This window comes from Stegostoma tigrinum, chromosome 25, assembly GCF_030684315.1.
Source record: "Stegostoma tigrinum isolate sSteTig4 chromosome 25, sSteTig4.hap1, whole genome shotgun sequence".
NCBI lineage: Eukaryota > Metazoa > Chordata > Chondrichthyes > Orectolobiformes > Stegostomatidae > Stegostoma > Stegostoma tigrinum.
This window is the reverse complement of record NC_081378.1, coordinates 15,746,173-15,764,064: the sequence shown is the minus strand read 5'-3', so window position 1 is coordinate 15,764,064 and position 17,892 is coordinate 15,746,173. Positions and strand designations below refer to the sequence as shown.

Here is a 17,892-nt window from a genome sequence, read left to right as displayed (position 1 = left end):
GTACTGCAAGGAAACAGAACACCAACATTTTACAAAGATGAATTCTATTAGGTAACATCCAATAAACTTGCTAATTTACAGCTGAGATGAAACAGATAAATTGGCAGTCCATCACACATCTCATTTTAACAACCTAGGAAATCAAAATGTTAAGTCTTGAATCAGCAGGCGCACATTTTGCTTAATATTTTTCTCCAACTTTAATAATGTGAACTAACACTTTATTAATAAGCAACAGCAGCAGGGCACAACACACTAGAATCCATTAACAAATGCTCTGTCCAGAGACACAGACATAAAGAAGAAATAAATTACCTTGCAAATGATTTGATGTTGTGACTTATGTCGCTCTTGTGACTCAACACTGATTCAAATATTAATTCATTCTCATTGTAATTTAACATTGTGGCTTGGACCAAAACCATTACAAATTGGATTGTGATTCCCCAACTCTTTCCATTTTAGGGAAGGCAACTTTTGTCCCATCTGTCGCAGATGGATTTGACCTCAAAAGTCTGCAGTGAAAAAAATGACAAATCCCCTCAAGTCTTCACTCTAATCTCTGTTCTTTCACCCACTGATAGTCTGTAAACAAGCTATTCGAGATATAATTGCGCAAAGGTAACAATGGCATAGGATACTCTGCTCCTTCAAGATGCATGACAGATTAGGGTTTATGTTACAGTGCTATTAATCTCATTCTTAATACTAATCCTCTGATAATGGATAGAGGTAGAGGGGTAGGTTACATCTTATTAAAATGAGGAACATGCCCCAACTCATTTTTATGACGATGAATGATGAGGCAAGTGTCCAGTCTTGAAAAGCAGAATACTTTGTCAAAGTGTATAAACCAGGCACTCATGGCATTTGGAAGCCTGATTTAAATGCTGTTACTTGGGTATCCAAGGAGTCAGGAAACCTGACAGTGAAACAGAAGAAGGAGATTTGTCAACACTCCTTGTGGATCAGGTTTAGCAGAATTGCCCACACCACCCTCCCCCCAATCTCTTAAGGATCCTTTGGCTAACATCTTACTGATTGCAGCCTCTTTTTTCCCACTGCCACAATCAGTGAACTTGCACCCACAACCTCCAACATGATCTGCAACCTGCCACATGGTCCAACTATCTGTGCCAATCCCAGTTTGCAGTCAATCCACAATCCAATTCTTCACAGCTAAACATTGATTTACAGTCTAAGTCACCATCTCCAAGCTTGATCTATAGTTGATTTTGTGATCATAGATTTTGGGGCATGGTCTCTGGGAATTTCTGGTTACGTAGCACTGGTTTTTTCTGAAGCAGGAGGTATAATTGAGAGAAAATAGTAAATATACAAAATGAGATTCAAGCATTAAATTCAGCATGATTTCATCATAGATAAAGTGTGGAGCTGGATGCACACAGCAGTCCAAGCAGCATTTTAGGAGCACAAAAGCTGATGTCTCGGGCCTAGACCCTTCATCAGAAAAAGCTTTTTCTGATGGAGGGTCTAGGCCTGAAACATCAGCTTTTGTGCTCCTAAGATGCTGCTTGGCCTGCTGTGTGCATCCAGCTCCACACTTTGTTATCTCGATTCTCCAGCATCTGCAGTTGCCATTATCTATGACTTCTTCATCCCCAGCTTTGTCAATTTTTTTCCGAAACACCCCCCATGTAATTGGGGCCAATGAGTTCAATTCACACCATAATAAATTATCATATTGCGATTGGGGGTTGAAAATGTTCAACCAGAGTTAGCCACATAATGAAACCAAGTTAAGTAAACAAAATAATGATGTAACTATGAACTGATTAAATCCATATGAACAAAACTACATTGTATGGCAGGGGCATGCTGAGGTTGTAAATGGTGAGCACCTAAGTAAGCATCGGTCTTATTTGCAGAAACATAGTCAAAGGATTGGATAATTTAGTGGTTAGTTGTAAGCAAAAGCTTTAAATTACCAAGTAATGAGTTTGCACTTAATGGATCTATTCAGTGGAAAATAGCTGCTTGTACAAACAGAACTGAGAACAAAAGAATCTACTCTTTTATCTTATATCGTAGGAGCTCTTTTCAGCAATTGATTAAGTAGTATTTGGAAGAAGCCTTAAACAGTTAGCTGAGTAGTCTGCTGGCTTGAAATGGCAGTTCTCAAACTGGGTTTATAGGCTACTCAAGTTCCGAGACTTCTTAGGAAGTCAAAAAAAATTGGACAGTGAAATTTGGCCATTTAAGAGAACAGGACTTTTTAAAATAAATGAGGTGCAGCGAGGGAACCAACTCATTTACATCTGCAGTCCTTTGAAGAATGACCACAGGAAGCAGTTCACAGTAGGTGAAAGTTCATTGGCTAGAGGTGGCCTTAGGGTGAGGTAGAAACAAAGTACAACTCTGCTAGAAGGGGAGCATGCATGGAGTAGTGCTGAGAGCAACACAACATTTTGCAAAGCAAATACTTATCTGGTTGCTCCAGATTCTTACTATTTTGAGTTGAACATATACAGAATTCATTGAACTGATTTAAAGTACCAATTATCAACATGTAGCTAGGTTATTAAATTTGATAGTTTCTGTATCTGAATTTACATTGTATTTCATTGATACCTGTAGATAGAAACCTATTTGCTTAAAAAGCATTAAGCAAAATACTTTCCACTGTCAGCACTTTGAATTATGAGTACTTTTGATGGAGAATCTGAGATTACTAATCTATTTATAAAGGATTCTTCAATGGGGAGGGACAGGTTGGAGAGAGGAAAAAGGATTAAAGATATATTTAGGTTATATACTTAGGTCCTGCAGCAAGAGGAGCAGCCCACATCCTTTTGCCTTTTAAATTAAGTTAGGTACCAACTGGGCCACAGCTGACATTGGAGGGAGGGGAAATCTAAACATTAGATAAGATCTGATCTGATCCAAAAATAACATTGACACGTGTGCTTTCTTGCTGATTTTAGATAGAGACACAACAGGACCAAACTTCTAGCAACTTGCCACCTCAGAGCATGGATGCATTTAAGAGGATAAATTAGGAAAAAGAGTAGAAAGTTCTGCTGACAGCATGACGTGAAGAAGGTGAGAGCAGGCTTATGTAGAACATAAGCAGGTTTATGTAGACAATTTGGGCAGAATGGCAATATTCTTGTGCTACATATTCTATGTAAATGTACATTCACTAACAGGCTAACATGCCAGTAGAAACATATGGATGCAATATGGTGCTATTGAACTCCTGAGCTGTCAATAAAACAACGTTTTATCCTTCATGTCCCAGCTAGGGATTGCATAGTCCTTACCACTGATAAACGTTGAAAGGTGTTCTTTTTGCTGCTAAAGATATATTTTGCTGCCAGAGAAATGCTGGACCCAGGATTTAATAGACATGCAAATTGTTTGAAAAGCATGCAAAGTCCAGAATTACAAAGTTGCACATTGCAGGAAAAATGCCAATGGATGTATTTCTCTAATTTGCATCATCTCTCAAAATGCATGTCTACTTCTGGGAGAATGTGCTGAAAGCTTCTGGGCACAGGCAGCTGAAAATGGGGTGAGTGAGTGAAAAAAGACAAACAATTTTCTGTCCCTAGCTGTCCTGATCAGCAAGGAGTGAAAGGAAAAACCTGGTCTGTGGTCACTAGATCTTACTTTCATGTAACCTCCCCTTAGGCAGGACTACACAAAATTTACATTATTTTTCTCATGGTTACTATCACAATATATAAAATCTAATGAAAAATAGTATGTGGTTAAGCATAACATTCTTGGTTCTAAGATGTTTATTTTCCTCCCATATTTCTCAAATGTCTCTGTCAGTGGGGTTTTATTTGCCATTGATATATCTGTGGTAGAATAATTAATAGAGGTGATTGCTGCAATTAGGCAAAAAATTACATTATATTTGCATTATGTAACTACCACTATGGTAGAATCGGAACTAAGTGAACATTGGTCATTTTCATGTATCATCTCAAACAGCCTTTGAAAATTGTTATCTACGTGAAAACTGGATTAATGGAACTCTAAATGAAGGGAAAATATGTGAATTAGCTTCCAATCATTAGTGCTGCTCATCAGAGTTTATTGTACCTAACTTGTTATGTCATCTATTGAAAGGGCCTAACACTACTCTATGATTAATGTGTTTTCAGAAATAAGTTTGACTAATTCCGTAAAGTCAAACTTTTCTGAAAAGTCCTGATTTCCTGACTTTACTCTTCAATAATCCACTGTATTAAAGGGTAGATTTTATGGTGAAAGTTTATGATATTTATCAAAACCTTTCCAGTTACTGTGTAATTTCTCATTCTCTGTTGATTCATAAAGAGGACCTAACATTTCCTGTCACCTGCCAAATGGATTTTTTTTAGTGATAACAAATTCTGGCCATAAGCATATAGCTGCAGTTTCATGCTGACATGGAAATATCTTAAAACTTAAATATTTACAAATCTACTTTCTTCAGCCAATTTGTGCCATCAGACGAGCATTTGCTGCTGCCTTTGCTCTCATGCTTTTAGCTTTTGCAATGTTTAAAAGAATATTAAGAATGTTCGTGGGCACATCTAGGGACAGAGTGAACTTGGTTCGACGATTGTTCCTTGCATTATTCTGATACATTTTTCTTTTCAATTGTGTTCGGTTGAGATACTTATATCGAGCAAATGGCAATGTCCTTTTCTCTTTTTCTTCAGCAAATGAAGATATATCAGTTGGTAGGTAGGCGAACTGTCCATCCTTCGGTGAGGCATTCTCTTGAGGTTCATCCTTCATTGCTTCAGAAAGCAGCTCGTCGTTACAAGAATAATTTTTGTTTATTTTGTACAGTCTGTAGCCAAAGTTGCTTCTTGCAGTGCAACATACAGTTAACAGGAAAACAAGCTTCGTGAAAGACATCATTTTATCCTATTTCAAAACACAAAGGAAGTAATTCAGATCAATAGCAACTCTGGAACAATAGCTATTTCCCTATGGTAATCTAAAAAATAAACAACTCAGTGGGTTTTGCACTAATCACGGTTCCAAAAAAGAATCATATTGGACTTGAAATGTTAGCTCTGTTTTTCTCTCTTTATGGATGCTAGCAGTTCTGCTGAGTTTCTCCAGAACTGTTTTTTATTTCATATGTCCAGCATGTGCAGTATTTTGCTTTTATAAAATATATGAAATATTATTTAAATAGATGAATGATAGTAATACTAATTAAATTGTTCAAACAATTTATTAGCAGTTTTGGAAACTCCACTTACGTGTCAGTGAAAAGTTGCAGACCAAATTACAATTTGTTATTGGTGTACCAATCTAATTTGAAAAACTGTTATCAAAAGAAAGTGTTTCATCATCAGAAGCCCTTCAGAGAGTGGAAGAGCTAAATAGAGAATGCAGCAGGAATCTAATCAGGGATGGATTAAAGTGCCATCCAGACCAGAGAAAAGTACTTTACACCTGCAATTTTATATAATTACATTTTTGCAGCAGTGTCCAGTGAGATTGCTCCCAAGAATAAAAGTGGCAAAACAAATTTGGTATTAAGAGAGTCCAACGATAACCTTGAAACCATTGTCAACTATTGGAGAAACTCAACTGGTTTACAAGAATAATACCTGGACTTTAGGGGTTATGAGGAGAGATTGTACAAAGTAGGTCTGTTTCCTCTTGAACTCAGGAAATCAAGGAATGATCTGATCAAAATCTTCAAGACATTAACAGGAAAAGACAGGAGCCTCCTGCAGTGCCACAACGATGCAACCCGAAGGGTGCAGGAACAGCAACTCATATTCCGCTTGGGAACCCTGCAGCCCAATGTTATCAATGTGGATTTCACGAGCTTCAAAATCTCCCCTCCCCTTACTGCATCCCAAAACCAGCCCAGCTCGTCCCCACCTCCCTAACCTGTACATCCTCCCACCTATCCCCTCCTCCCACCTCAAGCCACACCCCCATTTCCTGCCTACTAACCTCATCCCGCCCCCTTGACCTGTCCATCTTCCCTGGACTGACCTATCTCCTCCCTCCTTCCCTGCCTACACCCACCTTGGGTATGTTTTTAGGGAAATGGGCCAAAGGCGGATACATGGATTTAGGCCACAGATCAGCCACAATTTCATTGAATGGTGAAAGTGCTCAAAGGGCTGAATGAGCTTCTACTGTTCTTATGGTTCAGTAAAGGAAGGGAAGGAAATTGATGTCTTTACCTAGTCTGGCATGGATGTAACTCCACACCCACATCAATGTGATTGACTGTTAACTACACTCTGGTAATTTAAGGATAGGCAATAAATGCAGGCCCAGCCAGCAATGCCTACATTCTGTGAAAAAAAATTAAAAAGGGATTTTCGAGTCCAGCACCACTTCCTAGATCAGCTGTATTGAGAGACAGAGAGAGAGAGAGAGAGAGAGAGAGACAGCGAAAGAGAGACAGAAAGAATCCACATGGTAAAAACTGTGAGAGTAGGATCAGCAGGATATTTGCACAGGTTGTGAACACTTACCTAGGTATAAGGTTGGTACAAATGCATGTAGCAAAGTATATATAAAGTCAGTTAGAAATACAAATACCCAAAAGGTCTGATGCCATGGCCATATTGAGACCTATGTGTATTCAGAGTACGATTAGAAGCTGAATTTCCTGGCCATAGATTTTTCTCAGAAGAATGGGAAAATTGGATAAGAATTCGTAGCAGTATGATAAAAGACAGAAGGGTCAACAGTCAGAGATAATGGGAACTGCAGATGCTGGAGATTCCAAGACAATAAAATGTGAGGCTGGATGAACACAGCAGGCCAAGCAGCATCTCAGGAGCACAAAAGCTGACGTTTTGGGCCTGGACCCTTCATCAGAGAGGGTCAACAGTCAGGTTGTTCAGGCAGTGGAAACACTATTGTTATGTAATCTAGTGGCAGGGATGCATAATTATAGAGAACAAAGAAAGATAAAACAAGAAAACCTATAAGAAGAGATTTTAAATTTCACACAAACTGTTCTGTTTCTCTCAGGTGGCAAAGATAACAAAATTCTAGAGTAATTCAGAACATGGTTAATGGATTAGAGGGCTAAACAGCAGATGTTTTTCAAAGCAGGTAACAAAATTTAACCCAGAGAAGGATTTAGGAAAAATAGTGAGAAACCTTTTACTCCATTTAAAGTTTTAGCATGTGGTATAAATGCCAAACAGACAAAGCCTCAAACAGATAAGTTTAAAAGTGGAGAGACAAGTGGAGTTTGTTTTTGGGACAAGTATATAGACTTGAACAAAAACAGAAATTGCTGGGCAAACTCAGAAGGCCTGGCAGCATCTGTAGAGAGAAAGCTGAGTTAACATTTTGGATCTAGTGGCTCTTCTTCCAAACACAACTTGTTTCAGGCTTTGCTTTCTCTCCACAGATGTTGCCAGACCTGATGAGTTTTTCCAGCAATTTCTGTTTTCGTTTCTGATTTCCAGCACCTGATGGTCTTTGTTATTTTTGGATAGGATCCTAAGTGTGATCAACCAGGATATTGGACAACAAAAGCATATAAATAATGATATAAATATATATATATATATATAATATATATATAATATATATAATAAATATATCATATATAATAATGTATAAATTATTGCCTAGGCCAGAGTTAGAATATCATATTCAGATGTGGCTCTTTTGATTGAACAAATGTATCAAGACTATGGACAGATTGCAAAAGAGATCCCATCACTACTGTTAAAATATTATGGGGAGATGCTAGCACACTGGTAATTCCACTGAGTCACAGAGCTGTACAGCATTTCCAAGCTTTACAGCATTCAGCTAACTCGTCCATGCCAACCAGATATCCTAAATTAGTCTGGTCCCATTTGCCAGTATTTGGCCATACCCCTTTAAACTCTTCCAATTCATGTACCTATCCAGATGCCTTGTAAACATTGTAATGTACCAATGTCCACCATTTCCTCTTGCAGCTCATTCTATACATGCACCACCCTCTGTGTGAAAATTTGCCCCTTAGGTCCCTTTTAAATCTTTCCAGTCTCTTAAACCAATGCCGTCTAATTTTGGACTCCTCTACCCTTGGTAAAAGACCTTGGCTATTCACTCTATCTATGCCCTTATGGTTTTATAAACCTCTGTAAAGTCTCAGCCTCTGACACTCCAAAGAAAGTAGCCCCAGCCTATGCAGCTTCTCCCTATAGCTTAAACCCTCCAACCCTGGCAACATCCTTGTGAATCATCTCTGAATCATTTCACATTTCAGAACATCTTCCTATTAGCAGGGAGACCAGAACTAGATGCAATATTCCAAAAGTGGCCAAACTAATATCCTGTACAGTCGTAACATGACCTCCCAACTCCTATACGCAATGTACTGATCAATAAAGGCAAGCATACCAAACTCCTTCTTCACTACAGTGTCTGCCTCTGACTCCATCTTCAAGGAATTACAAATGTGCAACCCAATGACTCTTTTTTGGCAACATTCCCCGGGACGCTACCATTAAATGTATAAGTCTTTCCCCGATTTGCATTACCAAGACGTAACACCCCACATATATCTAAATTAAACTCCATCTGCCACCCCTCAGCCCATCGACCCATTTGATCAAGGTCATGTTGTACTCTGAGATAACCTTCTTCACTGTCCACTACACCACCAAATTTAGTGTCATCTGCAAACTTACTAACTATTCTTCCTATATTCACATCCAAATCATTCATATAAATGACAAAAAGCAATGGACCTAAACCATCCTTGTAGCACACTGCTAGTCTCAGGCCTCCAGTTCAAAAAAAAATGCTTTGTCTCCTAGTTCAAGCCAATTTTGTATTCAAATGGCTAGCTGCAAGGATGGACAAATGTTGGAGACACAAGGTGACCTAATGTCATCCATTATTTGCCCAATAGCTGTTTAATGTCCCCAAGATACATTCAGCAGCACTCTGCTTCTCCTAGCTGGAATCCTTGAGAAACTGACAATATAAAATGATTATTGTTTTGAAATTCTCATGGTGTGTACTCATGCTAAACCAAAAGAGCACTTTCTATCCATTGATAGGTATTCTTCAGTTAAGTCAGAGCAAAGACACAGTACTCCAGGTGCTAAATCTTATGTCTACTTTTGCCAGTGAAAGTGGCTGTGTCAAGTTTAATGAAGGGAATTCTGCTGCAAGGCCTAGTGAGTATTCTCGCGGTATCTTACCAAACTCACATTATTAACTATATATCCCACCCCTGTGACGTAGCTCTATCTTACCATGCACCATTCCTGGAACAATTTGCCACTCACCAAATATTTGGGAATTCACCAGCATCCTTGCACCTATCTTTAAAAGCCTGTTCTGCATGGAGACATTTACTTCATCTGGAAATGCCTTGCATGTCTCCTGACATTTGCACTGGACACAGAGTCATAGAGTAATACAGTGTGGAAACAGACCTTTGATCCAAACTGGTCCATGCTGACCATGGTGCCCACTCAGCTGGTTCCACTTCCCTGCATTTGGTCCATATCCCTCTAAACCCTTCCCATCCATGTACCTATCCAAATGTTTTTAAGTGTTGCTACTGTGCCTGCCTCAACCACTTTCTCTGACAGCCCATTCCATATACATACCACTCTCTGTGTGAAGAAATAGTCCCTCAGGTCCTTCTTAAGTGGCAGACAAGGGAAATTTGATACACTGTTTTGCAGGCAGGGTCTTGGAGGTCCTGCTGGATGGAGTAGTGCAGATGCAGGACTTCCTCTTTCCCCATCAATGGAGGTCACAACACTAAAACTATTCTGATGTCTCCACCTAAGCTTAGATAATTTCAATCATTGTGGTGAACATCCAGCGCTGTAGGAAGAAGGTAAATGATCTTCTCCACTCTGCCAGCATAAGTGTTCCATCTTCTTTCTGATACCTCTCACTCACACTATCTCTGCTCCTATAGCCACCTGCCCTTGAGCTCATGCTCTACCACTCTCATTATTGCCTGCAATATCTTCTGGCTCTTGCTGTGACAACCCCAACTACTTACACCACTAACCTTGGACAACTTCGGCACTGCCTATTTCTTCACTTGGGATACTTTGTCACCTGCACCAAAAGTAACCACTGTGCCATCGACTTTCATTTCCCTTAATACCTGCTTCTGTCTCATTCCTACAGAAACAGAATCCACAGCAAGGCAGAAAGACTGAAGCCAGTTGGTGGACTTCCTGACATTCAGCTCCTCACCGCCAGTATGGAAAACATCCTGACTCTGACCACTCAAGGTGGCTGCCTAACCATGTCTAACTATCTGGATTGGTACTGGATGCTGCCCTAGACTTACTACACGGGCAACCCGGCCTGAAGGCTACTCCCTTGACTTGACTGAGGCTTAACATAGAACATAGAACATTACAGGACAGTACAGGCCCTTCGGCCCTCGATGTTGTGCCGACCTGTCATACCGATCTCAAGCCCATCTAACCTACACTATTCCATGTATGTCTGTATGCTTATCCAATGATGACTTAAATGTGCCTAAAGTTGGCGAATCTACTACTGTTGCAGTCAAAGCGTTCCATTCCCTTACTACTCTCTGAGTAAAGAAACTACCTCTGACATCTGTCCTATATCTTTCACCCATCAATTTAAAGCTATGCCCCCTCGTGCTCGCCGTCACCATCCGAGGAAAAAGGCTCTCCCGAACCACCCTATCTAACCCTCGAATTACTTTATATGTTTCAATTAAGTCACCTCTCAACCTTCTTCTCTCTAATGAAAACAGCCTCAAGTCCATCAGCCTTTCCTCGTAAGACCTTCCCTCCATACCAGGCAACATCCTAGTAAATCTCCTCTGCACCCTTTCCAAAGCTTCCACATCCTTCTTATAATGCGGTGACCAGAACTGTACACAATACTCCAAGTGCGGCCGCACCAGAGTTTTGTACAGCTTCACCATAACCTCATGGTTCCGGAACTCAATCCCTCTATTAATAAAAGCTAAAACACTGTATGCCTTCTTAACAGCCCTGTCAACCTGGGTGGCAACCTTGCTAACATCAATGACAAGCTTCCTGCCTTTATGTCTACTCTAAACAGCAAGATAAGGCAGAAGTAACATGCGTACCTAATAGCATATGAACTCATTGAATATAAGTAACACTTGTGTACACTTTTCCAGTTAGAGTTGACAATATATTTGAATAGCTCCCTCTAGCAGCAGCTCTTGCTGACCATACCATATGAATCTAGCTGTGGCCAAACTGACTTACTGGAGTTTCAGTCCAGAACTTTAATTTGCTTTCTCTATTGCAAACTTAATATGAAGAGAAGTCTTCGGTAAATTGGCGAAGTGAAATTCACAGCTTGCTGCAGTGAAACAATAATTATTGTGTTCCCTGGCTGTAGGGTTAAAAGAATCACATTATGTAATTATTCATTTTGATCGGTGTGTATATATAAAATAATGGGTGAGGACAAAATTAAATTCTAGTATAATGCTTCCAATTATAAAATAACTTGCTAATAATCACTGCTTGGAGCGTGCATAAGGAATGAAACTTGGCAAAGTATTGAATTGCTGTCAGTTCCAGTGAAAACATTTCCATGACATGAATGACTGCCCTCAGGAAGAAATAGGGAAAATGTAAGGAAAACTTTAAAAAATAAATGGCCATTTAATTTCTAAGTCACTGTATGGGGTGAATGATGAAGTCATACCTCTATTTAAAATACACACACAACATCTTGATTTGTTTATACACTTTTCACAAGTAACACAGCATGCAGGAAACTGTACTCCAGCTAGCCTAACATTTGTCATTAGGAAAATGAATGCATTATTAAGGAAGAAACAGCAGGGCATTTAGAAAATCTTAACACAATCAACAGAGTCAGTTGGCTTTTGTGAAAGAGAAATCATATTTGATAAACTTGCTGAAGTTCTATAAGGATATAAGAAACAGAGTTGATAAAAGAAATCCAACAGATATACTGTATTTGGATTTCCAGAAGGCATTCACCAAAATGTTATATTAAAGATTATTGCACAAGACAGGAGCTCACATATTGGGGGTAGTGTAGGGGTGATGTATTAGTGCAGATTGAGGATTTATTAACATGCAGAAAACAGAGTCAGGAATAAATGAATTGTTTTCAAGTTTGAAATACCTAACTAGTAGAGTGCCTAGGATAGTTTTGGTGAGTGTTCAAAAACTTGGCAGATGGAGTTTAATATAGGAAAGTGTGATGTCTTCCATATGGTAGGAAGAATCAAATGCTAGACTATTGTTTAAATGGAAACAGACTCCTAAAGAGTGCAGCACAGATGAATCTGGGTATTCTTGTGCAAAAAATGAGCATACAGCGCAGCAAGCAATTGAGAAAGCAAATGGAATTTTGACCTTTATTGCTTGGAGGCTGGAATTTAAAAATAGGGAAGTCTTGTTTCAACTGTACAAGATGTTGATGAGGCTGCACCTGGAGTACTGTGTACAGTTTTGGTCCCAGTTTTTAAGAAAGGATACAGTGGCATTGACTGCAGTTCAAAACAGATATACTTGGCTGATGCTGGGATGAAGGGTTTGACTTATCAGGCTCAGTTAAACAGGTCAGACCTTTATTGATTAGAGTTTGGAAGAATAAAGGGTGATCTGATTGCAACATACATGATTCTGAGGGAACATGACAGGGCAGATATCAAGGAGATGCTTCCACTAGTGGGGGACATCATGAACTGGGGGACATAGTTACAGAATAAGGGTACATTCACTTAAAACCAAGATGTGAAGGAATTTATTCTCTCAGGGGGTAAGACATATCTGGAATTCTCAACTGCAGAGAGTTGTGGAAAGTTTTAAGAAGGAGGTTGATAGATTTTTGAAATATTCAAAAGGAGGAATGCGAGAAGCGGGCATGAAAGAAGAGTTGAGGCCTGGGACAGATTAGCCATGATCTTAGAGAATGGCAAAACGGGCTTAAAGGATTGAATACCCTCCACTTATCTCTTATGATGAGCTTAGGTGCAGGATTTCCATTGTGCTCATCTAACAGGGAATGTCTTTCACATGCGACAGAGGCAATGGCATTATACTCTGAGGAGGTATGGGTCAGAACTTTGACTCTTAATGCGCTTCTTCCACCTGGGCCAATGAGTGCCATAAGATATTTCCTCAACATGTAATTCCCATGCTTGTTTAGGTCTGGAAGCTTCATCGCAGTATATTAGAGACTGAGGGTGCCACTTAATTCCTCGATGCTTTACTGCAGGAAGCTGGAGGTTGCAACAAGGGTACGTGATGGACAATGAGGTACTGTGAGAACCAAAGTGAAAAGGAGGACATTCACCAGAAAGGGCATTATCAGCTAGAGGAGGTGTTGGCCTAGGAGTATTATTGCTGGATTATTAATCCAGAGACCCAGGTAATAATCTGGGGTCCAGGATTCAAATCCTGCCATGGCAGATGGTGGAATTTAATTTAATAAAAGTTTGGAATTAAGAATCTAACAATGACCATGAATCCATTGTTGATTGTCAGAAATGCCCATCTAGTTCACGATTGCCCTTTAGGGAAGGAAACTGCCCAACTTTACTTGATCTGGCCTACAAGTGTCTCCAGGCCCATAGCAATGTAGTTAACTTTTAAGTGCCTCTAGGTAATTATAGATGGGTAATAAATGCTGATCTAGCAGGCAATGCCCTCATGGTGTTAATAAGTAAAAAAGAAATCACCATTCTACACCAGAGCATGGCTTGCTGCAGCAACCCACGCAGGAATTGTATGTCAATCACCTTTAATAGAATGAAGTTGAATGAAGTAATGTTCCACAGACTGTAATATTATGAGGCTGCAGAAGCCAACATTCCCTATTTAATCCCAAATATAAATCCATTCTGTTTTGAAGAAGGGTCACTGGACTCAAAACGTTAACTCTTTCTCTCCACAGATGTTGCCAGGCCTGATGAGCAATTTCTGTTTTTGTTTCAGACTTCCAGCATCTGCAGTTCAAACACTTCATACTATTTTGGTTTATCTTCATTTTTCCAGTTGTTTGATAAAAGGTTATAAACAGATCAAATCCTTTACAAAAACTGATAATCCCTCATTCAGCCATGACAGGTTTAATGCCAGTCTGGCTGCTCGGAAAGAATAGCTATCCTTGAGATTAGTTTAAAATATTGTTTGCAGCTAAGGATGGCTAGCCTATTAGCTCCATTCTTGTAGCTGGAGTTACAATGACAGTTGACCACAGAGCTGATGATGAAAAATGAAGATATATTTACAAATGTATTATTCAATTTGCAATGAAATTTCACCTGTGTCACCTATGTACTGTCAGAAAAATTTTTAGCGCTTCTATTCCTCTCTATACATCTGGATGCAGTCCTAGGGCCTCAAGTCAAGGAAGCCTGCATGAGTACAACCTTGGAGTTTTGGGGGCTTTTGAAGTTAAAGCATGCAAGCATGCTGAGAATGACCTGGCCAGATTCAGGCTCACCCTCCTCAGCTTTAATTTCTGGTGTTAAGGGTGGCAAGTAGAGTGGAGGTGGAGGGGTCAGGAACTAATGGAGTGTCCTGAGAGGAAATCTTGAGGGCCTGTATGTGGTTCTTTTCTGGCTATATACTTACTGGTACCACCCTGCCTCCTTGAGAGGAGAGGTCACCTGGAGTGAAGTCAAGGTCCTTTGCTCTCTGTCGCTTTGCCATTGGTCATAAGCAGATGGAGTACAGGCCTATGCATATCTGTCAGACATTGTGTAGCACCTGGCTCTCTATAGCAGCCACCATTCTGTCTATGAAGCCAACCAGCTGTACACATACTGGAGCTAGCATGATACAGATGGTGTTGATGGTTTCTTCCTATCATCTGTCTAGTTTCCTGAGTATATCCGGTGAGACTCTGGTGAGAGTGACTGCTTTTGCTGTGTCTGTTTATACATTTTAACAAAGCTATTAATGCTGACACCATGTCATTTTCTCCTTTAGCCAGTTGCTGAGATGTGTTGGTGATGTGCTCACCAGAATGTGCTCCTGACTCTAATTTAGCTAAAGTACCCACTGAGCTGATGAAAGTGAGGAGGCAGCTTTGCCAGACCATTCTCTGAGAGATTTATGTCTTCTTTCTCAGAGGTGGAGGAAGAGGTATTGATTGGAGGGGTTGTTATCTTCACTGCTGCCTCACAGCACCAGGTACCTGGTTCAATTCTACCCTTGGGCAACTGTCTGGTGGAGTTTGCACATTCTCCCTGTGTCTGTGTGAGTTTCCTATGGGTGTTCCACAACCTCAAGATGTACGGATTAGGTGGATTGCCATGCTAAATTGCCCATAATGTCCAGGGATATGCAGGCTAGGTGGATTAGCCATAGCAAATGCAGGGTTACAGGGATAGGATAGGGGTGTGGGGCGTGGGTATGGGTAGGATGCTCTTCGGAGGATTTGTGTGGACTCAGTGGACTGAATGGAGTGCTTCTACACTGTAGGGAGACTATGACTTTAGCGGGGATAGAAGCTTGGGTATGTTAAGAAAGCATCACAGTAGTGATCATGGGAGAGCAGGACAGCACTTCACAATGAATCTTACTTGATTGCTGGAACATGGAGATGTTGGCATCCCCACACAAACAGTCTTTATCCTCTCCCGCAAGCTCAAGGATTGTCTCCTCATATGGGCCAAGGAGATGAACATTGGCGACCCCACCACCTGTCTTGGCTCTCTCTGCCATATGGTGGGCCATTCTGTCCTGAAATGAGACAAAGAGAGAGATTAAGTGAGATGAAAGTGGCTTTTTAATGTTGGTGCAGTTGGGGGAAGAGTGGTGAGGTGTTCTGAGTGTGCGAATAGGAAACACAGCGGGCAGGAAGGTTGGGAGGAATGCGGTGGCCAAGAGCCATTGAGGGAAGATGCTCCATGAAGTGATTGACGTTGGTGCGAGTTTTGTGCAGTTAGAGTGAATGTGAGTCTGAAATAGCAGAGAGAAGATGGTGGTGTATATTCTTTAAGAGCACAGAATTATATGCAGCATTGCTAGGTGTTCTTCTGGACTATGAACACCACGCAGACTTTGGTGACAACTTCTGGCAAGGTTGGTAGGATCTGGTGCCATGGTCTTCATTAGCAGTTCTGAGGAAATGGGATACACCTCCTTTCTACCATCTGTTCACCAGGGCCTCTAGGTCTCTGTCAGCAAAGTGGGTGCCAACTTGCCTTTATTGGCTACCTCCAGGGCAACTCTTCTCACACTGGAACTGTGAAAGGCAATCGCTGATTTGCAATATTTGACTTGGTGCATAGATAGGCTTCAATGTGTTGCTGGCAGTGGAAACCCACAAGCTCCCAGCAGTGAACAGCGCTTTTGCTGCTGATGAGTACAAAATACTGGTCCTTGTTGAAGCCTGGTGCATACTTAAGAAGTGCACACTGGAGATTTCTGAGATATAACTTTCCTCCCTAAAAATTTAGGGAGGGAAACTCTTAATAAAACTTCACAAAATTGATCCAGCCTATTGTTCAGGAAAATTTAGCCCTTATTTTAAAGCAATGCTGTATATTGAATTTCTTTGGATGATCTCTGAATTTTTTTAATCATTTTGTCCTAATGTTGTCTTCAAGTACCATGCATGTTTCCTTATTGACAAAGTGTGGCCACTGGGTAAGTCCAGTTACTGTAGAATAACTAATCTCCAAAATTCCTTTTGCTTCTTACAAGGTTGCATTTTGCCTCTAATTGCCATTTCCCAAGAGTGCCATGATTAACATTGGCAACTATCCAAGCAGTTATAGCACAGACCCAGTCCTTCCCACTTCAGTTTGTGTGTCAACCATCAGTTACCTCAAGAAATATATCACGTACTTTGTCTTGACAATAATATCTTCTGATCCATTCTGGCATCCAGATCTCCATTGTCTATCTCATGCTAGCGAAATCTTCTGCTCCTTCTCTCAATTTTAATGGCTGCATTTTCTAAAATGGCAATTCACTAGTGAAGCTGCTAATCATTTTGGAAATATATAAACTCAACAAGCATCACATGAGAAATATAAATGTTCTTACATAATGTAACATTACTTGAAAATCTGTTAAAGAACGTTCATTTTCTAAAATAATTTCCAAGTGATGTTCTGCCACAACAGTGGCTGCACTTCAAAGTAACTAATTAGCTGTAAAGCACTTTGAGATGTCCAGTGGTTGCAAAAAGCACAACATAAACAAATCTTTCTTTATTTCAGTGACTCCATCCTTTGCGCATAAAAAATTACTTAAACAGAAAACCACTTACTCCTGAATGCTGTTAGGTGAATGTTGCAGGGTTGTACACAGCAGACTGTGATATTTCTATTGGAACCTTTGAGGATCAAGGTAACTCTTACTTCAGTAAGACATAGTAGGTACTGTAGATGCTGGTGAATCGGAGATAACAAGGTGTAGAGCTGGAGGAACACAGCAGGCCAAGCAGCATCAGAGGAGCAGGAAAGCTGACGTTTCGGGCCTAGACCCATCTTCAGAAAAGGCTCTAGGCCCGAAACGTCAGCTTTCCTGCTCCTATGATGCTGTTTGGCCTGCTGTGTTCATCCAGCTCTACACCTTGTTATTTCTTATTTCAGTAATACTGGCATCCTTAAAGAATTATGTTCTGAAGCATCTCTCACACTTCTAATGGTTCCTGGTCCCAGATTTGATGATCTTGTAGAAGGATGTGCTTAACCTTCACAATTAAGAGAAACTGAAATATCTGTTGCCATTTTTTGTAGTCCACTGGTATAAGCCTGAGCTCAGTGGTTCTAAATGTCAGAATGAATATAAATTGCACAAGCTCTATCTTGTATTCTCTGTTAGATAGCCCTGTTAAAAGGTACACATAATGAAGTAGATTACAGCTGAACTCGGGAAGGCACTAGTGTATTTATAAATCCCTCTGTCTTGTCACAGGTATCTGTGCTGCCTCTGTGAA

The 17,892-nt window shown here is 40.3% G+C and overlaps 1 protein-coding gene across 1 annotated transcript in view; it reads right to left on the bottom strand.

Moving 5' to 3' along the window:
* Nucleotides 1-1,526: 1,526 nt before the first annotated feature.
* The window catches only part of ucn3l (urocortin 3, like), a 34,590-nt gene continuing 18,224 nt past the window's right edge, over nucleotides 1,527-17,892 (bottom strand). The window contains exons 2-3 of the mRNA XM_048553698.2: nucleotides 15,524-15,683; nucleotides 1,527-4,890 (exon numbers count right to left, since the gene is read on the bottom strand). Of these exons, the coding sequence (XP_048409655.1) occupies nucleotides 4,447-4,890; nucleotides 15,524-15,628 (549 nt within the window). The 5' untranslated portion in view covers nucleotides 15,629-15,683 and the 3' untranslated portion in view covers nucleotides 1,527-4,446. The remainder of the gene's footprint in view (nucleotides 4,891-15,523; nucleotides 15,684-17,892) is intronic.